The 24,362-nt window shown below is 45.2% G+C and overlaps 2 protein-coding genes across 3 annotated transcripts in view; one reads left to right on the top strand and one right to left on the bottom strand.

The window, feature by feature from the left end:
- Positions 1-190: 190 nt before the first annotated feature.
- Positions 191-13,547, bottom strand: POLR2H (RNA polymerase II, I and III subunit H). 2 transcript variants are annotated; one of them, XM_020813141.3, is made up of 5 exons: positions 13,270-13,545; positions 12,397-12,480; positions 4,693-4,786; positions 3,815-3,898; positions 191-793 (listed from the first exon to the last, which is right to left on the bottom strand). In XM_020813141.3, exons 1-5 carry the CDS (start codon positions 13,340-13,342, stop codon positions 676-678), a joined length of 453 nt encoding a protein of 150 aa, XP_020668800.1. In that variant the 5' UTR covers positions 13,343-13,545; the 3' UTR covers positions 191-675. The 2 variants fall into 2 exon arrangements, with proteins under 2 accessions (XP_020668800.1, XP_020668801.1); XM_020813142.3 differs by lacking the exon at positions 12,397-12,480 and having other exon boundaries at positions 13,270-13,547.
- Positions 13,548-15,265: 1,718 nt separating this feature from the next.
- Positions 15,266-24,362, top strand: part of LOC110089827 (major facilitator superfamily domain-containing protein 8) — a 37,338-nt gene continuing 28,241 nt past the window's right edge. The window contains exons 1-4 of the mRNA XM_072996264.2: positions 15,266-15,460; positions 18,965-19,150; positions 20,923-20,985; positions 24,027-24,146. Coding sequence (XP_072852365.2) covers positions 15,385-15,460; positions 18,965-19,150; positions 20,923-20,985; positions 24,027-24,146 — 445 coding nt within the window. The 5' untranslated portion in view covers positions 15,266-15,384. The remainder of the gene's footprint in view (positions 15,461-18,964; positions 19,151-20,922; positions 20,986-24,026; positions 24,147-24,362) is intronic.

The raw sequence follows: 24,362 nt of genomic DNA on the forward strand, positions 1-24,362 counted from the left end.
TGTTTGACGGGGTGCCCTGGAACCTGAGAAAATGGCCATGGCGATTAATAATAATAATAATAATAATAATAATAATAATAATAATAATAATAATAATAATAATAATAATAATAATAATAAAAACAGGGTTGAGAATGGCTGTCTTAGTGTAGATGCAGCAAAGTACAGTAGGAAGAAGTGCAGCCAAATATTGAAAAAGCTACCTTTTAATTAAAATAATAAGCTAAGACACAATGTTCTTCAGGGGATATGCCTTCTTTACTCCAGCTGTTGGCTTGAAGAGCAAAGAAATAATGTCCACAGCTGCCTGCAACAACCCTCCTGGTTCTCAGGACACTGAGCTGCCTGCACCATATAGAAAAAGTTAAGTCTGTCACAATGATACAGACAAGACACAGTCCCTTCAAGATTCGGTGAGGGCTGCTCTCTTTCCGACTGAGACTTTGCCGGCTCCGTTTCATGGATATTCTGGACGAGTCTTTGCAGTGAAGTCCTGAGTAAATCTGAAGAAACCGATGGCCCTGCAGGATGATCTTGGGATGGGGGACAAGTGGCAAATAAGGCAAAGGTGTGAAGAACAAGAGATGCAACCCGCTGTTCGTCTTCATATATTTACTCCGTGATACCCCCTTGTAGTCTCCCTGTGGCCCTCATCATCCTGCTCCTGTGGTTGGATCAGAAGGCCAGTTTCTTCATCAGGAGATACACTCTGGAATCCACTTCAAAGCCATGTAGGTTGTTGGCGTCTCCCTGAAGCCTCATGAGCAGACCGCCGTAGGAAACATAGGCTGAGCTGGAAGAGGGTAGAGGAAGGTGAGGAGGAAGAACAGGGTTCCCTTTAGTACAGCAGTAGAGACCCTTCAGCCCTCCCCGTGCTTTGGACTACAGTTCCCATAAGCCTTTGCCATTGGCCAGACTTGGTGAGGCTTCTAGATGCCAAGAAATACAATGTGCCTAAGATCTTCCACTGCTGATATTGCAAACTGCTGCGAGAGCAGTTCAAAACCAGCAACAGACCTTTTTGGGGGGCGGGTGTTACTTGTGATTTTGTATTTCTTGACTCCATTACTCACTTTGGACAGTAGGTGCAACCTGGAGCAGAAAAAGTGGCCTTTGGATTCATGGAACCTACTCATCCTTGCTCTCTAGGACGTTGGAAAAAAAGCCTTCTGTCACCTGTTCTAGCCAGCTCTTCCTTAAAAGGGTCTGAACCTTCTGCTAATAAAGCACGAGCTTTTGCCCGAGGGCTGGTCACTGCCTCTTGGTTTAGCTACTAAACAGAAGCTTCAGGAACGTTAGAAGCAGGCAGTGTACGGAGTTTGAAAAAATTACTTTTGCACATTCCAACTCCAAATTCCCCAGTTGTTGGCTGGGGGATTCCAGGTGCTGTAGACTACAATGGGAACTTTTTCAAACTTTGGTAGATGGCTGGCTGGCTGTCTCCCTCTCCTTAGACAAGTTTTGCTATCCAAACTTTCCTGTAGAAAAACTGGCCTGCAGGCAAGTAACCAGCTAGCAGTTCTGTGCTAGACCTACCAGCTTATGTTCCAAAGCCTGCCTCGCTCATGAAACTGTAATCGGATTAAAAAAAAACCCAAACGTGCATTTAGACCCCAACACAGGCTCCAATCTTGGGGGCCGCTTGAGCCCAATCACCAAAAACTGGCATGTAGCACATCAAGGTTGGAGAGCTATCAGACCTCCAGGGGCAGAGTTCTTGGCTAGGACCAAGAAACTGGGAGACACAGGGCAGCTCATTGGTTTCTCTCCGTTTGTAGACGGGAAAAAGTAGATGGCAAAACTAGATACAACAATAGGCTAAAGACTACCATAGCGTACAGACATAAATCTTTCGTTGCTTCACTCTTGGGCACAAGAATAATAAACCTTGTCTGCAAGAGAACAAGATGCTTTTCAGGGGTCTCAACTAGGTTTTGCATTAGTGAGAATGATTTTTGTACATATAACATAAAACTATGGCAGTCCCTGCTTTGTACGTATTCTCTAAGACTTTCATGGCCAGGATCTGATGGCTGTTGTGTGTTTTTCGGGCTCTTTGGCTGTGTTCTGAAGGTTGTTCAGTAACGACACCCATCAATCACAGTGACAGATAATCTCTCCCTCTTATCACAACAACAACCCACAACAAAAAACACACTGATCACCACAATCACCCATCTCCTGAAAAGGACAAAAGCTGATCCCACAGCTATAAATACTCAACTATCCAAACAAACTGCACCAGAGCACAGACAGAGTTCCGATTCCTGTCCTCTGAAAATGCCGGCCACAGAGACTGGCGAAACGTTGGGAAGAACAACCTTCAGAACACGGCCAAAGAGCCCGAAAACCCCACAACAACCATCAGTCCCTGTTTTGTTTCATGGATAACAAATAGGAAACACCTGAATGTTTATTTCCACAGCAATTCTGTGTTTGATTGGCACCTCGGTGGGGAGGGGAGAGAGTCACTTTTCTGGTGGAGAGACTTTTTTTGTGCAAATTCCACGGACTCTAAAAGGGGGGGAAACTATTTCTTGTCTGACTCTGCTGGAGGAAAGGAATCTCAAAGAGCTTGAAGCCACTGAAATGTCTTTGGCTGAAATCCAGTAACTTAATGTAATGTCACAACTGGCATCGACTCAGTGAATCACTGGGGGATTTGGTGAGTCAACTCCTCTATAAGGTCCACTAATTCAATGGGTCTACTCTACCTATGACTAGGGATGGGATTTTCAGATATTTTGGGACTACAAAATCTCATAATTCCAATTGTGAGAGTTCCCTCTGAGAGACAGGCACCTAAATGCGGCTTGCTTGGGAGAAAAGGTCTGAAGGCTTTGAGGTTGAGCTAGGCCAAGCACTGCCTAGAGCTTCCTGTTCAGAAAGAAAGCTTCCGGCTGGGGCAGGAGAAGGAACAGGAAGCTTGGGCAGAGCTAGGTCTAGTTAAGCCTCAAAGCCTTCCAGCGGAGGCCTTTCAACAGGATTTCTCTCATTGTGCTGAAACAACCTAACTGGAATGAAGGGTTTAGCAAGTATTGTTCCCATTCCCGCCACTGCTGCTCTTTCTATCTTGCAACTGCACAGAAGGACTTACAGTGGTGCCCCGCATAGCGACGTTAATCCGTTGCAGGATTAACGTCACTATCCGGATTCGTTGCTATGCGGGAGGGGGGAACCCATAGGAACGCATTAAACTCTGTTTAATGCATTCCTATTGGGGAAAAACTCACCACCATGCAGGGAATCCTCCATCCAGCCACCATTTTCGCTGCCCGGTAAGCGAGGGCAGGGCGCGAAAACACTGCGGGCGGCCATTTTGTGGATGCGGTGGCCATTTTGGAACCGCCGATCAGCTGTTTAAAAAACATTGCAATGCGATAATTGGTAAGCGAAACGCTTACCGATCATTGCAATGCGATGTTTAGCCACCTAAATCATCGCAATGCGATCGCATTAGCGGTCGCAAAAACCACGTCGCTATGCAGATTCGTCGTTAAACGGTGTGCTCGTTAAGCGAGGCACCACTGTATTCCCAACAGTTCTTACAGTTATGCTATGAACAACTGCAAAAAAGTTAGTCACAGGATGTTTGCTTTCAATAAGCCAGGTGTTAAATTTCAATATTGCCTCTCACTTTAATGCTTCAGAAAAGTGAAATCTATTCCCCTTTTCTCCAATCTTGCATTATAGCTGTTCCATGGCTGGAAGCCTGGGATGGTTTAGCTATCAACTTGTTTTTTTTCTGACCAGCTTTTTGGAGCAATGGCGATGTACCCAAGCAAGGAAACCCGGAAGAGGTTGGGGCACTTACAGACGTGTGGCTGCCTCTGTGGAAGTCTCATCGCCCTCGATCCTGTACACCTTTCCGTACATCACATACTCAAACTGGTCAGCCCTGTGGATAAGGAAGACACAAAACAAAAGAATGTATATGATGGATATATAATCACACTGAACCATGGAAATCAACACAAACATCAAGATGTGCACACAAAAAGAGTGGTAAAACAAAATAGAATAGAAAAAAAACTATTAATTGTATCGGACACTTGTAGTTATAATGATCCATGATCAAGAAAATCCATGACAGATAAAGCAATAACTTTAGATAAACAGAATATATTAATGGCAATTTTAATTGTATTTTAATAATTTTATCTTTTATTGTATTTTAATTGAATTTTAATTGTTGTAAAGCCGCCCAGAGACCTTTGGGTAGAGTGGGTGGCATATAAGTTAAATAAATAAATAAATAAATAAATAGATAGATAGATAGATAGATAGATAGATAGATAGATAGATAGATAGATAGATAGATAGATAGATAGATAGATGATAGATAGATAGATAGATAGATAGATAGATAGATAGATAGATAGATAGATAGATAGATAGATAGATAGATAGATAGATAGATAGATAGATAGATAAAAACCTAGATTTTGCTTCACAAAATTTAAAGATCCTAAACACACAGTACATGACCTACAGAATTCCAAAAGTGTAACATTAGCTTGCCTTTCCTAATTTCTTTCCTTTACAAACTGCATCACAGACAAATTCCACTCTATAACCACGTTCCAGTTTATGTGTAGGTTCAGAAGGTGCCTCATCAGGAAATGTATGTGAATATGCAATCCAAGCAAAGGCCATCACCCACCCAACCTGATAGAACTTGGTTCCTGTTACCTGGAAGGTCTATCATCAGTAGGGTTATATTCCCCGTCGTCCAAGGTCCCATCCTCATACAAGGTGCTGGCAATCACCAAGCGGAATTTATCGCCTGTAATGAAAGAGAACTTGAAATCCAAAAGGGAATTCTCATCAGTGCGATGACCACTCATGAAGGCCAGAGCCCTCAATGGGAAAACATACACAATAAGAAAACCAAGACAACAAGAAGAAAAAGAAGGACAAACACGAATTAATAGAAGGAGGAAATAACTATGTACAAGTGATGAGAATGACATCAGGCTTTGAGGAATTAGCATGGAACAAAATGGAAACTCTAATATGGCTATCAAGTGTAGGAGAACAAAACAAGGCAGAAAAGAACTATTAGTGGTTTTGGACCATTGTCGTTATAATGATCGTTAAGAACATCTACAACAAATAAAGCAACTTTATATAGATACAGTGGTGCCTCGCATAGCGACGTTAACCGGTGCAGCAAAAATCGCTGCAAAGTGATTTCGTCGCTATGTGATTTTAAAAGGCCCATAGGAATGCATTGAAACCCCTTCAATGTGTTCCTATGGGCTTAAAACTCACCTTAAAGTGAAAATCCTCCATACGGCGGCCATTTTCGCTGCCCGGTAAGCGAGGAATCCACACGAAAACACAGCGGGCGGCCATTTTTTTAACCCGGCGGCTATTTTGGAACCGCCGATCAGCACTTAGAAAATCATCTCTTTGCGATAATCAGTAAGCGAAACAGGGTACCGATCATCACAAAGTGATTTTTCCCCATTTAAAACATTGCAATGCGATCTCAAAAAGTTCATCAGTATGCAATTTCGTCGTTAAACGGGGCGCCCGTTAAGCGAGGCACCACTGTATAGAGAACATATTAAGAGCAAGTAGATATAAACATAATTTTTGCTTTATCAATAAATATGACATGCCATACACAAAAACATATAGGTAGAGCATACCTGAAATGTATTACTCTAATTATATACTACTTTAATTCGATTATTAAAATTTTAAATATATATACATAAAATTCCCAATCCAAATCATTCTGAACAATGGGGATTTTTCATTCCATAGTTTTCAACCCTTCTAGAAGCAGAACTGATCAAGCGTTTCAAGGTGAACAGTAGCTAGATATGGATAAGAACTTACTCTGACGGTCACTCTGCGCTCTTTCCCCACATTTCCTCCTAAGTTTGTGTCTAAATGCAAACTCTGTGGATCCAACAACAGCCATTTCCCCCTCTCCATCCTACTTTACTTTGTTTAACATTTAGTCCACTATCATGTTAAATATTTTGTAACTGCCGGTTGGCCAAATAAAGGTGCTGCTTGTAACACAGATTTTGGAATTCTTCTTGTTACATACAGCACTGATGTTACCTGTCTGTCATGGGTTTGGAGGGAAAGTTCCATCCTATGGGGAGTGGAAGGCGGGACATCAGGAGGAGGGGCTGTACTGTATAAATATGTGATGCCTGTGTGGTGAAGAGGAGATGCTGAGAGACACTGTGAGACACTGGGTTGTGACGAAGCAGCAGCTGGGAAGAAGAAGCTGTTGTGGGAGTCTGTGTGTCAGACAGGGTACTACTGTGTGTCAGAGTACCAACCTGATAGGTTCAGGTGTCTGTTGGTTAGCCAGAACTGATAGGTTCAGGGTCTGTGCTTCAAGTTAAGGGTTCTGTGTGAACCAAACTGTGTGTATGTATGAGTGAGAATAAGCCACGTTACTTTATCTTATTCACCTGATTGTTTATTTTTCCCTGTGTGTATTTAAAATAAACCTTATTCTTTTTATTGTTTAAAAATCCATCCCTGGTCTGTGTGACTTTTTATAGGGAATGGTTGGTGGCAGCTTAGTAACTGTGTGACAGATCCCAGTAGGTCTGGGTTTGTCACATTGATTGGTGTCCAGCGTGTGGGATACGACTGGTCCAGTTGTCCAGTGGTCCAGCAAAGCCTTGGCAAGTGTGCCCAGAGCAAGGGGGGTCTAGTCAGGGACAGTCTGAGGCGCGTAGGTAATCTTCTAGGTGTACCTCACGGGGAGGTGCGCTAGTAGAAGAACGTGCCAACTGGGGAGACTTAGATTAAGGTGCTCTGAGGCAGCCTAGTTTTGGCGGGAAAAAGCTGAGGCAAAACTGCGTAGCAACAGTGAGCTAGCTTGCCAGCTGAGAGGCCCAGCAGAGGGGGGTAGGCTCTGAATCGATACTGTTGCAAGTTTAGTGCTGAAGAACAGCAGCAATCTCTAGGGAGAGCTGGTTCTGAGGCAAAAAGGAAAAAAGTGGTCGTTTTATTTTGAGGCTTGACTTTTTAAAGCAGCCTGTTCTGAGGGGGGATTATGCCCTTGACTCGAAGCCAGATGGCCGAAATGAGTGAAGTGAAAGACCCCCAGATTGACCAAGGTTCTGAGGATGAATTTGGCTCAGTGCAGGGTGACAGCACAGGAGAGCAGAACCCAGAACTCAGAAAATTGCTCATAGCCCAACAGCATGAACTGAGGATGAGGCAATTTGAAGTGGAGGAAAGAGAGAAACAGCGGCAATTTGAGATGGAGGAAAGGGAAAGAGAGAGGCAAAGGCAATTTGAATTGGCATTGGAGAGAGAGAAAATGGCGTTTGAATTAAGAAAACTGGAACTGATGAACCAGAACAATTATAATAATAGGGATTCTGAGGGAGGCCAATTGTCTAAGGCTGACCTGAAGAAATTCCCTGTGTACCACAAGGGAGATTGTCCTGAGGTGTTCTTTTCCTTAGTGGAAAGAGCGTTTGTGGACTTCTCAGTGAGGGAAACTGAGAAGATGACCATCATGCGATCTTTAATCAGTGGTAGCCTGGCTGAGGTTTATGCCGAGATGCCTGAGGAACTGATGAAAGATTTTGCAGAGTTTAAGAAACTGGTGTTTGCCAGACATGGGATAAATGCAGAGCAGCTGAGACAAAGATTCAGGTCCCTCACAAAAAAACCAGAACAGACTTTTACCCAAGTGGGGGCCCAATTGGTGAGGCTGCTTGAGAAATGGCTATCGCAGGAGGGAACAGAGACCTATGAGCAGCTTAAAGACTTGATAGCACTGGAGCAGTTCTATTCAGTCCTGCATGGGGAATTGAAATTCCAGGTGAGGGAGAGGAAACCGAAATCTGTGGCAGCAGCCGCAGAGATCGCAGATTTTATTTCCCAAATAAGAAAGCCCTTGGGTGAGGGGAAATCTGTAGGTAAACCCAAAGAAACCTACAGCAAGTACTCTCAGGGACCAGGGAAAAGCCAGCAAGGGGGAGGGGCCCATGGTGAAGGGAAGCCCTCAGACATGAAACTAAGACCTCAGATTTTGGAGGGAAGACCAAAACAAGATGAGAGAGAATCAAAATACACCAGAAAATGTTATTTCTGTCAGGGAAAGGGTCATCTAATCTCAGAGTGTGAGATATTAAAGCAGCTAAAAGGAATGGTGCCTCAGGAGTCTAGTGGGACCAAGCCAAAAGCTGTGTTCTGTGTCCAGAAAGAGCAAGGCTCAGTGTCACTGAGGGAGCCTGTTGCCATGGCTACTCAGTCTGGAACAGCTACCTATGCTGATCAGGCTGAGGAAAATGGTCCTCTTATAGAGGTAAAGCGCTGCTTGCTGGTGAAAACAGATTCTCAATTGTTTGAGACAGCCGGGGTGGACGTAGGAATACTTGACCGTCAGTATAGGGGGCTGCGGGACACTTGTTCCCAGGTAACCCTGTGCCATCCAGATATCATCCCTAGGGAGTTTATAATCCCAAATGAGAGCATGAAGGTGGCCGGGATTGAGGGGCAGGTAATCTCTCTGCCAGTAGCAGAGGTACCTGTCAACTTTCAAGGCTGGAGGGGAGATTGGCGGCTAGCGATTTCATCGACTCTGCCAGCAGCCGTGCTCGTGGGAAATGACCTGGCTGAACATGTGAAACGGGTGCTAGTGATTACACGCTCACAAGCCACCACAGGGACAGTTCAGGGGGGTAATGATGAGCCAGAGACGGAAGCAGGTGGGGGAAGTTCAGAAGCTGTGGTGGAAACCTTAACCACAGACAGCAGATTTGGACAGGAGCAAAAGGCAGACGCCACTCTCCAAAAGTGTTTTGAACAGGTGACTGACGCCCAGCTAACACCTGAAACCCCAGTGAGATTTCTGGAGAAAAAGGGGATTTTATATAGAGAAACCCTGAGGAATATCTCAAAAAGGGGAGATGGGATCAGAAGTCAGCTGGTGGTACCTGAAAAGTATCGCCCCATGATCTTACAAAGGGGTCACTCTGACATGTTTGCTGCACACTTAGGGGTGAAAGAGCCCCTTGATTTGATCAAACAAAATTGGGAGCAGATCACCCAGGATGACCCACAAGACGTTGTGACTTACATAGACACCTTGATGAATGACCTAAGGAGAAATCTAGAGCTGGCAGCAGAAAACCTGCAAGCTCAGAAGGTCAGACAGAAAACATGGTATGACCACAAAGCTAGAGAGAGGCACTTTGACCCAGGGGAGGAAGTGCTTTGGCTTAGGCCCTGCAGAGAGAATAAACTGCAGCTCAAATGGGCAGGACCATATAGGGTCATTTCCAAGATGTCAGACCTGAATTACCTTATAGAGCAGGAGGAGAACCAAGCAAGGAGGGTGGTTCATGTGAATGCCCTAAAACCCTACTACAGAGGGGAACAGAGGGTTTTATTCGCGATAAAAGCAGCTGAGAGTGAGGAAGCTGAATTACCCTTCTGGGAGGGTAGAGGGGAAGTAAAATACAACCCAGAGGAGGTAAAGATCAGTCCTGCACTCACCCAAGACCAGCAGCAAGAACTAAAAATGCTGCTTAGTAAATATCAACAGGTGTTTTCCAACAAGCCGGGGATAGTGAAGGGAGTGATGCATCGGATCCACACAGGGGATGCACCCCCGCAGGCAGTATCCCCATACCGAGTAACGGGACCCTATAGGGACAAGGTGCGGAAGGAGCTGGACGAAATGCTGAGGGAGAACATAATCGTCCCCTCTTCTAGTCCTTGGTCCTCTCCGATAGTCCTTGTGGACAAGCCTGATGGGAGCACTAGGTTTTGCGTCGATTACAGGAAATTAAACCGTGTAACCACTCCTGATGCCTACCCAATGCCCAGGCTAGACAACCTGATTGAAACCATAGGGGGTTGTCGGTTCATCTCATCATTGGACCTGGTAAAGGGATATTGGCAATTAAGAATTGATCCCAGGGATCAAGAAAAGACTGCCTTTTGCAGCCCTTTTGGTCTCTATGAGTTTCGAGTCCTGAGCTTTGGTCTCAGAAATGCACCAGCCACATTCCAAAGGCTGATGGACCAGACCTTGGCAGGGCTCAGTGACTTTACAGTGGCCTACATTGACGACATAGGGATCTTCAGTAATACCTGGGAAGATCACCTGATACACCTGGAGTTAGTGCTGCAGAGGTTAAGTGCAGCAGGGCTAACAGTAAAGGCCAGCAAGTGTCAGCTGGGTAGCCCAGAAATAAAATACTTGGGTCACATGGTAGGGGGAGGAATGATAAAACCCCTGGAGGCCAAAATAGAAGCTGTTCGTGATTGGCCTAGACCCAACACCAAGAAAAAAGTCAAATCATTTCTTGGGTTGGTGGGCTACTACAGAAAGTTCATCCCGAGGTTTAGCGAGATTGCGGCTCCGCTGACCGATCTGACGAGGAAGAAGGCTGATGACCGCATCCCGTGGACCAGCGACTGTGAGGAGGCGTTCCAGAGGTTGAAGGAGGCGTTAATCAACTATCCTGTCCTGCGTGCTCCAGACTTCGACCGGGAGTTCATCATCTACACAGATGCGTCTAACAGCGGGGTAGGAGCAGTTCTGTGCCAGGAGGATGAGAATGGTGACCAGCATCCAGTGTCCTACCTGAGTAGGAAACTTCAAAAAGGTGAGAGACATTTGGCAACCGTGGAGAAGGAGTGTTTGGCCATAGTCTACGCGATTCAGAAGGCCAAGCCTTACATCTGGGGAAGACATTTTATTCTGTGTACTGACCATTCACCATTGCAATGGTTAAAGACAATGAAAACCCACAATAGCAAACTTATGAGGTGGGCTTTAAACCTACAGGACTATGACTTTGAAGTGAAGGTGGTCAGAGGGTCAGTGAACTGTGTTGCTGACGCCTTATCAAGAAGACCTGAAGAATGAAGACGGCGAAAGAACATGGACTATGTGTATATAATGATGACAAAAGTTAAATGTACCTGGTTTTGAAATTGGTTTGTATGAATAAAGGTAAATTGATGTAATGTATATGGTAAATGTTTAAATGCATAATTGCTATGGTTAACTTAGAGTGTAAGTATGAGTAAGTATAATATGGTATGTATAACTGTTGTTGTGTATTTTATACAGGTTGTTTTTTGGTGAAAAGCACCTTAGCTTTCCCCCTACAAAACAACTTATAAAGAGGGGAGGTGTTACATACAGCACTGATGTTACCTGTCTGTCATGGGTTTGGAGGGAAAGTTCCATCCTATGGGGAGTGGAAGGCGGGACATCAGGAGGAGGGGCTGTACTGTATAAATATGTGATGCCTGTGTGGTGAAGAGGAGATGCTGAGAGACACTGTGAGACACTGGGTTGTGACGAAGCAGCAGCTGGGAAGAAGAAGCTGTTGTGGGAGTCTGTGTGTCAGACAGGGTACTACTGTGTGTCAGAGTACCAACCTGATAGGTTCAGGTGTCTGTTGGTTAGCCAGAACTGATAGGTTCAGGGTCTGTGCTTCAAGTTAAGGGTTCTGTGTGAACCAAACTGTGTGTATGTATGAGTGAGAATAAGCCACGTTACTTTATCTTATTCACCTGATTGTTTATTTTTCCCTGTGTGTATTTAAAATAAACCTTATTCTTTTTATTGTTTAAAAATCCATCCCTGGTCTGTGTGACTTTTTATAGGGAATGGTTGGTGGCAGCTTAGTAACTGTGTGACAGATCCCAGTAGGTCTGGGTTTGTCACACTTCTCACAGCCCAAAAGGCTCTCAATGTGTCCTCGACTCCATGCTAATCAATACTTTTACCAACAGGAACAAGCTGTGGTAAGTCAAAGAGCAGCTTTTCCAATGTGAATTGGCAGCTGTGTATGTTTGTCAAAAACAAAGTCAACAAAGAGTCTTATGACACCTTAACAATAAATATGTTTTATTTGGCATAAGCTTGCATGTGCTGTAGCTGTTTGGATCACTCAGTGAATCCAGCTGCAAAGTCAGAAATTGGGAGTTTGATTCCCCCACTGGGCCTCTTGGGAGAACATCAGCCTAGGTAGCCTTGGGTAAGCTGCCCAGTCCCAGGGTGCCCCCTGAAGAAGGGAATGCAAAACTACTTCTGAGTATGATCTACCAAGAAAACCCTGAAAAGGATCACTATAAGTCAGAACTGACTTGACAGCTTATTATTAATATTATTCAAGTATTGCAAAAGGTTATGCCAAAGAAAACTTGTTCATCCTTAAAGCACCATGATACTTTCTTGATTGAGATGCCACTAATGTTTGTGTGAATTAACACAAAGAAAAGGAAGAGCTATCTTTTAGAGCAGCTGAGCTTAGCAGGGACGGTCGCGGGGGAAGAGAACCTTTCAAATACCAAAAATGATGCTGATACTGAAGCAACCCACTGTCAGGGGATAAACAACACTGTCTGGTTAACTACTTGACCCCACCTGCTTACCAAGATCAACAGGGTAGATCTGTATATTCACATCCAGAATCAAATCCATCTTGAAGGACTCACTCTCACAATGAAGACGGGAAACTGGAAGGGACAAAACTGAGTTATCAGGAAGGGAAAGTTTTTCCAGCACTGTGTGTGCATTCTGCTCTGCAAGGATTCACTATGAGAAACCTGGTGTTCACATTCAAGGCTGCAGAGTGTGGCTAACAGCATATCTGAGTCTGGCAAACACCGCACAAGCAACTGTAATGTGTGACATAGCACAGCTTTCCCAGCGCAATGCTGGTGTTGCTCTACAACTCCCGTAACGGCCAGCAAACAAATCCATTGCCTTTGATAATTGTAGATCAACACAACAAGAGTGCCCCAGGTTGCGGAGATCTGATAGCCTGGCAGAGTGTCACACCAGGAGGGTCTGTGTGTGAGTGTGTGTGTGGGTGTGTTACAAATCCCACCTCAGACATGAAGCTCAGGGTGGGATCTTTACCCACTAACCATCCTCACACTTTAAAGCTCTGAGGACAATGTGTGTCTGTGGGGAGAAAAAGCATATACAATACCAAGAACGGACCACATGGGATAGAAATGAAATAAATAAATACGGGGAGGGATTGCAGGGCAGAACTCAAAAAAAGTTACTTTTTTAAGACTACAGCTCCCAGACTTCCCACACGGGCAGCCTGGGATTTGTAGTCCAAGAGGTAAAATCTAGTAGTAAGTAAAAATAACTTTCCCACTTCTGGTGCCAGGGAAAGGAATAGAGAGGAGGGGCAAGAAGCCAGAAGCCCCTGTGCCCAGGAGGAGGTAAAGGGACGGAGGGACAGGCAGGCGGAGGGGACAGGAGAGACTCTCGCCCCTTTTTTTTCTCACCCCGGTCGAACTTCTTGCCCTCCGGGTCGATGTCTTTCACGTCGAAGATATCCTCGAAGAGAATGCCGGCCATGGCAAGGCAGAGGGAGACAGCAGCGCGGGGTGGGAGGCAATGTGGGGGCCCGTCGCGGGACCCGGAGAGCCAAGCGCCGGAGAAGGAGGAGGAAGAGGAGGAGGAAAAGCCGCGGGAAAGCCGCGCTGCCCCGTCAAGGTTCCCGGCTGCTCGGAACCAAGACTACAGGGATGCACAAACGCGCATGGAACACACCGCTCTTCCGCTTCCGGCGCCGGCAGATGACGTCAGGCACCCGACCCTCGGGCCGCCATATTCGTCTTCGGCAAAGAGGCAGCAAAGGCAAGGGTTTCTCTAAGCTACGCATGCGCAGTCTACTTCCCGCTAGAGGAGTCATGCTAAGCTAGCCTGTAGCGGCGAGAATGGTGAAGAAGAGTTCTGTGTAACCCTGGAGATGGACCGTTTGTGACACAAGGAGGCAGCGGTCAAAATCTGCCAGAACAGACTAGTTCTTTCCCCCCACTTATTTACAGGAGAAATATAAGACACGCTCCCCCCCTCTTTAAGCCTTTTAAATTGAAAAACCGGTGGGGCCTGAGTTTTATTGAGTTTTTAAAAATTCTGATTGCTTTTTCAGATTTGACTTACAAAGCTGAACTGTTCTTTACTGGTCTGTTCCAGGGCATGTTATCAAAAGAGGGGGGACACCGTAAAGACTTCACAGCATTTTTGTCGTACATTAAACTTTATTCATATATTTTTACAGATCTCTTTTACAAGTGCAAGTGTTAACTAATTATATATATATAATTATATGCATGTATGCATGTATGCATGCATGCATGCATGCATGTATGTATGTATGTATGTAAACACAAACATAAAACCCAATCCCTTTAATACATTGCTTCACCTTAACGTCAGAGTGTTAGGACGCTGGAGAAAACCCAGCCGAGAAAGTTAGCAAGCAAGGCACTGTGTGTCCTCCATGTGTTCTTAAATAGGGCTAGTAACCACTTTTCTTGGCAGGTCTCTTGATCTGCCTTTTATACTGTATGCCGATAGGCGGAAATGTGGCAGGTGAAGGCGTCTGCGTCACTGCACCTGCAAGAGGGGAGAAGCAAGCAAGATGTGGCCCTCTTGATTTTTTTCATGCCGTCCACATTGGAGCAGGAAGCACCTCTGGAAAGCCAGCGTCCTGATCCCTCCCGGCGTTTCCAAATGCCCCCCCCTCCACCCCCTGTTGCAAGCCACCCCTGTTGCAATGCAAAGTATCTGAGGTCCAGGCGATCCCGAACAGGTAAAATGAAGAGCCATAACGTTTACAAAAGACCTGCTCTTTTCCTGAGAGAGACCCTCTGCGGCTGCCTGCCTCTTGGAGCCCTCCTTTGGGGAAACGGGGGCTGGCTGTAGCAAGCGTCCTGATTCCTCCCCGGGGTTTCCAAATGCCCCCCTCCACCCCCTGATGCAGACGTGGGTGGTGGGGAGGAGAGGGACCCCCCTCCCTCTGGGTTTTTTCCCCCCCTGGGAGGAGTCCCTGGGGCGGGGCTTGGCCTCCCGGGTCCAGGAGGAGGAGGAGGAGGAGGAGGAGGAGGAGGGCGCGCTCCGATTGGTCACCTCTGCTTTTCCTCCAGAGCCCAGGTGGGCAGCGCGCGCCGCCGCCGGCAGGAGCCGAGGATGGGCTGGGCAGTGGCGGCCGGCGAGCCTTCCTCCTCCTCCCTCCTCCTCCTCCTCCCGAGCCTTCGATGAAAGTTTCTCCCCGTGGCTGTAGGCTTGCGCGTTGGGCTGGCTCGGGCAGCAGGGGGGGGGGAAGCATCCAGACCCTTTCGGAAGGGCTTCTTTTTAATTTTTTTGCACGGTTCCAAAAAGGGAAGGAGGAGCAGCCCCTGAAAAGGGCCCACCTGGCCAGCCACCTGCGTAGAAAGGGTGTGTGCGCGCGTGCACGCAGGGCAGAGATGACCCCCGGCTTTTGAGCTCAGCAGAGGGATTGCGATCCTGGACCTTGACCCCCAAGTCTTCCCAGGGATCTTGGCCAGGACGCCGGCTCGCGGTCGGGATCCACCCAGCGACCCGCCCGCGGCCGCGGAGCAACGCCAAGGTGGATGGATCACCAGCGGAAAAAAAAGCTGACCAACTATACCATCGGCCTGATCTTCCTGTCCGGAGGGATCGAGTATGGTAGGTTTGCCTGGGCAAAGAGATGGGCCTGGCCGGGGAGGGGGAGGGGGCTTTAACTGGGCCGGAGGGGTGGAAGTCTAGGGCAGCCCCTATAAACAGGAGGGTCCCCCAGGAGAGGCGGGTCACCCTTGTTTGGGAAGCAAACCTTGCAAATCTGCTGACCGGTGCAAGGAATGCATGGTGGCCTCTCAAGACCCAGAGTCTAAGACGTGGCCTTAATCGGGGTTGAGATGATCAAGGAGAGGATCCTGGAGCTCATTTAGGAAGCATGATTAAGCCATTGGCTCTTCAGCTGGATTGCTCAAGGCCAGGGCTGGGATTCCCATCAGCCCCAGTCATCCTGGCCAGGGATAAGGAATGATGGGAGAAGCAGTTCAGAACATCTGCAGCTGCCTCATCCTTAGGAAAGAGGGAGTGTGGGGGGAATTAGATCATGGATCTTAAAGCTGGAGGTCCCTTTCTTGAGATGGTGAGACTGAGCACAGTCCAGGGGGGGGTTGTCTGATCCAGCTGCCCTGGGAGTCCCAGAAGAGGCCAGCTGGTTTGCAAAAGGGGTGCCTGGCTGGGGCTCTTAACTTGCTTGGGAGCTTCCCTGACCCCCAGGGCAGATCCGCATAAAGAAGGCCTCAAGAGGTTCTGTACTGTCTGGCCTGTGCCTTCTAACAGGCTCCAAGGTTTGGGGTGGCCCCCAGGTTGCAGAATTGCTGCAAGGAAATCGGAAACCTTAAATCCCGGGAGATGTCATTCCCTGCCCTTTCCTGCACCTGCTTGCTATCCCTTCCAAGGACGGGGGAGGCGTTATCTGTGGGCATACACGTGGTTTAAAAGGTCTGCCCCTCCTTTCTTGCCATCTCATGCTTATGCGGTGAGGTTGCTTCAGGATCCAGAATGGGATCTCTGGTGTGAATTTCCTAGGCTTCTTGAATGACCTGTGTTTGCTTTGGGCACGCACAACCTTGGCCGTACAGGTCTCTCGTCCCGAAAGGCTACACAAAATACATCCTTTTTAGTTGGCCATCCCAAAGACAGGTGCAAGTTTCCAAGGTCTCCAGATCTCTTCACCAGCCATGATGTTTAAAAAAAAAAAAGCAGATAGGCTGGAGGTGAGCGGGAAGAGGGAAATTAAAAATTGTGCTTTATTTTGGTGTTATTGTGATACAGAATGTATTGAGAGTGAGGCACAAAGGATTTGCGCAAATCAGCCTCTGGCAGATCCTGTGATAAGGTTACATTTTGTACCATGCTTATTTTTATTTTTTATTTTTATCCAGCCTGCCTAACTATGGACAAGGCAAGGCCACGACTTTTCTGCTTCTTAGTTATATAGATGCTCGTCTGAGAGATTTTGGCAGGCCATCCTTCTGAGTAAAAGCCAGAAGGGGGGATCTCACTCCCAAATGATGGCGTGAAACACCTCCCCCTTTTTTGGATGAGAAGCGGCCAGGACAAAAAAAAACATACACAGGAGAAAGCTGCAGTCAAAAGCCAAGTTTTCCTCCTAGAAGGCAGGTATTGAAACCAACAGGATCTGAAGTGAACGCAGAGGGAGTCAGCATGGCCTGTGAGATCCCTGCCAGAATTCTCAGCAGGAGCGTTTTTGAGTCTTGTAAGTGTCTGGTTGAGAGGTCTCCTGAAAGATGTATATATGGAACCATTGCTTTATCTGTATCTAGCCATAAAAACAAAACGAAACGTAAATCCTGTGAAAGGATAATGAGTACAATTATAGTATTTAAAGAAGAGTACTGTGTTTCCCCGAAAATAAGACAGGGTCTTATATTAATTTTTGCTCCCAAAAATGCATTAGGGGTTACTTTCAGGGGATGTTTTATTTATTTTTTTATTTACAACCATCTATGTTTATTCAAATATAGTCATGTAATTTTCTGGTTGCTGGATAAGGGTGGAGGGCGGGCTTTCACTTAACTAGGGCTTATTTTTGGGACAAGGTTTGTATAACGAGCATCCTGAGAAATCATACTAGGATTTATTTTCGGGTTGGTCTTATTTTCAGGGAAACAGGATAGTGTGTACAAATAAAAACCACCCAGGTGTACCTGTCACAATGAAGGAAAGGTGAGAAGTACATGTAAGAAATTAATAATCAATGAAGGTCACTCAGGGCTTGGATGCTCAGCAAAAGGTGGCTACGTGGAGGTGCGTGAATCAAGGTTTCTAATATTATGCATGGTGTCGCAATACTGGAGTTTCAGGTTTATTTGTTTATTTAAAATACGTTTACCCTGCCTTTCTTGTGGCTGCGTTCCCAATTTTAGAAGGTCTCTCTTCCGTATTGTGCGTGGAAGCCGACAGAAAGAGGAGTCATAGATCAAGGACAGGCTGGTCTTGTTAAGCACCTCTCATAGTAAAAATATTTGTGTGTCATGAATTCGATTCTGGCTTATGGTGACTTTCTGGTTAGAAAGTAGAAAGGTTCTGGGTTTCAGTTCCTCTTTAACAGTATCAGCTTAAGAGTAAAATAAAATCCATAAACTCTAGTTTGACTGCACAGTGTGACGTATAAGGAACAAATATTTCTCCCTCTTGAGAAAACACTCTTCCTAAATTCAGAGTTAAGAGTGGGAGCTATAACTCAGAAGAAACCCTCAAACCACACACAATAAGGTGTTTAAGTGAATTGTTTCATGTATGACCCAAAATTAAAAATATTACATTTTTGGACTTCAACTCCCAGAATCCCCCAGCCAGCATGGTCTGACTTCAAGGGATAATGAGGGTATGATGATGTTGGCATTTCAAAAGAAATGTAACCAGCATGAATAATGATACTTTATTGTTGAAATGAGTAACATATTCAAATTATTGTCAATAATTCCTTTAAAAGGACAATTGAGAGGAATTTTGATGGGAAGTTTTCAACAATGCGTCCCTTTTTCAGTGTTGTAACAATTGTGGGTCACTTTCCAAGTACAGTACATTAATAAGCAATAGGAGCAAACCCGCTTAAAAATAGTTTTCCAAGTTCTGAGTATGATCTGATTGAATTCCCTGTTTAATTTGTTTGAAGGATGATGCCATCAGCCCAGAGACTGGAAAGTTATATTTAAAAAACAGCATGCTACCATTAGAGTTCTAGAAAGGAATTCTTAGCATCGTTTGTTATTCATGTGCCGTCAACCCTCCTCTGGTACCACAGGATTTATAGCGATCCTGATAGAACTTCCAACGTGAGTGAGATACAGTATTCTAAGGAATGGTTTTGCCAGTTTCCATGGCCGAACTGGGATTCGAACGCAGGCCTTCTAAGTCCTAGTTTGTAATTCTATCCACTACACATACCACACCGTTCCAGTTTTTAAAAAGGGATATGTGTAAATGTCTTCCAGAGTCTAGAAACATTATTTTTTGCACCGCAACCCCCAGAAGGACTGCTGGAGGGGGCTTGAGACATCTTTGACTAATCCATAAGCTGGCTTCTGATTTCCCGATAACGGCCCTTATTTTCTTCCCTTCTTTTCTTTCCCTTCTGCTCCCCATCCGCAGCGGTGATCCTGCCAACCATATGGGCTTACCTGCAGATGCTTGACGCTGAGCCCTACTTTTTGGGCCTGGCCATCTCTGCCTTCAGCTTTGCTGGACTTCTCACGGGTCCGCTCTTCGGCTATTGGTCCGACCGTACTCGTCAAACAAAGACCATCATCCTATTTGCCAACATGTTTCAGATAGCTGGTAAGTAGTATATGTAGAGGGAGGGGGGTTTCAAATCATGTATACCACCTCATCTTGGGATACCAAATCAATTTCATATCTGTTCATCAATATTATGGATTTCTGTGTCTTTTTCTGATTTGATGTCATGAACCTTAGGCGAAATGAAACCATAATCTGAACCTGAAAGCCAGTAGAAAAGTCTTCTAATGGATTTATCACGGAACATGTGACATTATGTTGCTTTAGTTCAGGTTTAAATTAGAAATTTGTGTTAATTTCTAGTTGATAACGAATTCCAGTGTGGGCTAAATATAGACCAGTGGCTCTGGAGGATCTCTGTTGTAAAGGACTTCTGTGCCTTAAAAATTTATAAAAGGGTGGCAGAATCGATCCATATTCCATAGCGGCAGGCGCATGCATGAGATGCTCATATGTGCACGCAACTTAGGTTTTCTACTTTTGAAGTTCATTGGTCCCGTCCTGGAGTTACAAGATAGATATCTGTTCTGTAATGGGGTATAGGGCTCCTCAGATTTGCAGACAGCCTTAAAATTAAGTGGGAGCACACCAAACTGGAAGTAAAAATCTGAAAAATGGTGGTAGGTGTGAAAAGAGCACAGAAACATTTTTGGGGAAGGACGCTGGCTCCTGGTCACTGAAATGTTGCTCATCCCTCCTCTGGTACCATTTTTGGAGCCAACTCAAGGTGTAGATCACTGGTTCCCAACCTTGGGTAATGCAGGTGTTCATGGACTGCAATTCCCAGAAGCCTTCACCACCAGCTGTGTTGGCTGGGGTTTCTGGGAGTTGCAGTCCAAGAATACTCTGGGTGACCAGAGTCAAGGCAGGGCATCATGAAGGTGCACCCACGGAAGCCCTGCTCCTTAGACCATCTTACTCAGAGGCTCCTCATTCTTGATCTGACACTGCTAGTAGTTTTATAGAAGGAAGTGCATTGCTGAATCACTTCCTCCTGTTGGATTCTTGGCCGTAAAGGTGCCCTGCCCTCCTTTTTATTGGCAGCAAAGGTGCCCTGCCCTCCTTTCTATCTCGCAATGTCTCTCTAGAGCTCGGCGTCTAGTCCTCTCTCTGTTATTAACCTGTTTTCCCTCCCATGACAAGATTTGTTAAGAGTTATATGCCATAGCAAGTCAGTCTTGCTAATTCTTCTAGCTTGCTTTTCAAAGACCAGTTGCAAAACAAGGTACAGTGGTGCCTCGCATTACGATGTTAATTCATTCCAGCAAACTCGCTGTAGAACGAAAACGTCGTAAAGCGAAAATAAAAAAGCCATTGAAACGCATTAAAACCTGGGTAATGCGTTCCAATCAGCTAAGAACTCACCGTCCAGCGAAGATCCTCCATAGGGGCGGCCATTTTCAGGTGCCTGTGCAGCGAAAAATGGCTCCTAAGCACAGCGGGGAGCCATTTTGAGCACCCGGCGGCCATTTTGAAAACCCGACGATCAGCTGTTTTGATCGTTGGGAAGTGAAAAGTGGTTCCTGAAGCAGGGAACCAATCATCGCACAGCAAAATTCCCCCATTCAAAACGTCGTTTTGTGATCGTAAAAACCTCGTCATAATGCAGATTCGTCGTTAAACAGAGCGCCCGTCTTGCGAGGCACCACTGTACTATAAATGCAGGATAAGGACATGAAGACATTCACATGTTGTGACAAATAGATGCCTGTCAGTGATTGGGGGAGCACCTCTTCTAGAAACATGCATTGCCTTCCATGAAACCTCTGCTTTTCCTGAAAAATATCCCTATACTCTGGCCTCTGTTTCAGGAAACTTTATGTACTTTGTTGGTGGTTCCAAATGGATGCTCCTGAGCAGCCGGCTGGTAGCAGGTAAGACTTGGACTGGGAACCGCTTTCTAGGTCTAGTCCAGCCTTTCTGGACTTGGCACCTTCCACTTGTGTTGGACTTGTTATCTGTTGCCAAGTTGCCTCTGACGTATGGCAGCCCACTGAAAGAGTGACCTCCAAAGAGTCCTGTCCCCAACAACCCTGCTCAGCTCTTGTAAACCCAAGACTGGCTTCCTTTGTGAAGTCAATCCATTTCATATGTTGCCTTCTTTTCCTGCTGTCTTCAACTTTTCCTAGCATTACTGTCTTTTCCAGTGACTCTTGTTTTCTCATGATGTGCACGACGACGGTCTTGGTTTTGTCATTTTTGCATTAGGCTGTATCTGCTCCAAGACCCACTGGTTTGTCTTTCTGGATGTCCAGTTTATCTATAAAACTCTCTTCCAGCACCATATTTTAAGCACACCATTTTTTCCTGCTAATGTCCTTTACTTACTGTCCAGCTTTCACACCTGTACATATTGATCAGGAATACAAGAGTGTGGGTGGTCTTGCTATCCAATGATTTATTCTTACACGTGATGACCTTTTCTAATTCCTTAATGGCTCTGAAATCTTGATATCCTTCTAATTGCTTGCCTGCAGTCTCCATTTGATGAGCCAACCAAGTTATACAATTTTCCAGTTTCTACACTGTCAACATTAAAGTCCTGTTGTTCTTCTGTAGTCATGATCTTAGTCTTCTTAATGTTCAACTGCAGTCTTGCTTTTCTATTTTCATCTTTCACTTGCATCAGAGGTTGTTTCAAATCATTGCATTCTGTCAGTAAGATGGTGTCATTTGTATATCTTAAATTACGGAGGGTTCTTCCACCAGTTTTCAGTATTCCATTTGAATCTGAGTCAGTCTTTCCATATTATATGTTTTGTGTAAAGGTAAAGGTTGCCCTTGACATTTAGTCCAGTTGTGTCTGACTCTAGGGTGCGGTGCTCATCCCCATCTCCAAGCCGTAGAGCCAGCATTTGTCCGAAGACAGTTTCTGTGGTCACATGGCAAGCGTGACTAGACACAGAACACCATTACCTTCCCACTGAGGTGGTACCTATTTATCTACTCATGTTTTTACATGCCTTCAAACTGCTAGGTTGTCAGGAGCTGGGACAAGGGATGGGAGCTCACTCCTTCGTGTGGATTTGATCTTACGACAGCTGGTCTTCTGACCTTGCAGCGCAGAGGCTTCTGTGGTTTAACCTGCAGCACCACCACATCCCATATGTTATGTGAACAGATTTAATAGACAGGGAGCTAAAACACTCCCTTGACCTACCATTTTGTCTATAGGAAACTATTCTATTTCTCCATATGTAGGTTATGCACCAGGACAATCAAGTCCCGAGACACATTCTTTTCCCCCCCAGAATAACCCATAGCTTCTCATGATCTACATAGTCAAAACTTTGCTGTAATCTATAAAGCATGGAATGATCTTCTGAAATTCTCTGGCGTGCACCACATATTTGCGATATGATCTCTACTGGCTCTTCCTTTTCAGAATCCAGTTTAAATGTCAGGCATTTCTCGCTCCAGAAAGGGTACAAGATTTTTAGAAACACCTTGAGCATCATTCTGCTTGCATAGGGAATCAGAGCAATGATCCTATTGTTACTGCACTCCTTAGCATCACCTTTCTTCGGTATAGGAATGTATATTGAAGTTTTCCAGTTTGTAGGCCATTGTTTTGTTTTCTATATTAGTTGGCATATTCTTGTTAGGATTTTGACAGATCAAGTGTGCCTTGAAATAGTTGTACTGGCATCCCATCTACCCCAGTACTTTCACAGCAGCTTTCACTTCACTTTCTAGATTTGCCAGTTCTCCATCAGAGGATCTTCTTCAAAGGAATCCTTTTATCTCGTCTATGTAGGTTTTCACTATACTGGTACCACCTTATCTTTATTTTATTCTGCTCAGATAATAAGTACCCTTGTTGGTCTTTCAGCATTCCCAATCAAGGTTTAATTTTTCCTTTGATTTCTTTGATCTTCCAGATCTCTTGTTTTTCCCCCTTTTGTTGTTATCTTCTGTTTCTTTTCAGTGGTCATTGTAATAGTTCTCATTGATTCTGCATGATACTCACTGAAAAGTTGCATTCAGGATTCCGAATCTATTTTTTTCACTTTTACTTTTGTTTCTTTCTTCTCCTTTAACGTTTTTCTGCCATCATCCACCACATCTTGTTTTGATGTGTGATCAGTTTTCTCGTGGACCGCTTGCCTATGAACTTTTCATTTCTTCTCCTTCAGCATCTGTAGATGGAGCATAAACTTGAATGATGGTTGTGTTTTTGATTTCCGCATAATTATGATTGTTATCATTTGTTCAGAATTACCATGAAAGCCCCTAAATGCTTGTGCTACATCTTCCCTCAGTATTAGAACCACTCCATTTATTTGACGTTCATAATTTCCAGAGTAAAATATTTTGTAGTTATCTCACTGAAAATATTCCAGTTCAGTCCACTTTATTTCACTGACACCAAGCACTGCTATGGTTAAATGTCCCATTTCTTGCTCTATAGTTTCCAGTTTACCGTGATTCACGCTTTTCACATTCCATGTTCCAGTTGTGTGTGTTGTGCAGCATCAGATTTTTCATCCTCTTTGTGCATGTCAGACACAAGACATCCTTTCAACTTTAATCTAGTTGTGTCTTTAACTACTGTGCTATTCATACTTACCCTTTGTTCCTCCTTAGTAGCTGTTTGAGTACCTTCTGACCTATGAGTCTTATCTTCTAGCACTATCCCTTGCTTTAATTTCGGTTGCCTCATTGTAGGATTTTCAAGGTAAGAAATTCATCCATCACTTTTTTCTTCTCCGTATTGGACTACAAAGCCTCTAATTCCCAGACAACACAGGCATAGTTGTTGGGTCTGATCTCTTGCATTGATGAAGGTTGTAATCCGACTCACCCGGAGGGCATCAAATTGAGGAATGCTTGACTAGCTAGAGTTACAAGAAGCGTGGATGGGTGGGCTTTGATGACACCTCTTCTCCTCCCATTGTCCGGCTCTCCTCTGCAGGTGTGGGAACTGGAGCAGGAGCATCCATTTTTGGTTATCTCACCCGCTCTACGGCTTCTGAGGAGCGTGCCACTGTGTTCGCGGCTGTCATGGCATGCCGCCAATTTGGGCTGCTGGTTGGTAAGACTTCTGACTCGTCCTTGATTGAAGCCTTGGTCATTTTCTGTTTCAAGTTTGTCATTGAGATTTCCTCTTGTTTGGCCTTGGTTGTCACTTCTCTCCGGCAGTTTGTGGGTGGATATTGGAAAAAGAAGAGAGAAACAACTGGCCATCTCCCATTTCAGGTCCATCAGAGTTTGGAAAAGTTGCGACCAATGCCATAACTTCTGCCACTAT

This window comes from Pogona vitticeps, chromosome 3 (assembly GCF_051106095.1).
Source record: "Pogona vitticeps strain Pit_001003342236 chromosome 3, PviZW2.1, whole genome shotgun sequence".
In the NCBI taxonomy this organism is placed as follows: Eukaryota; Metazoa; Chordata; class Lepidosauria; order Squamata; family Agamidae; genus Pogona; species Pogona vitticeps.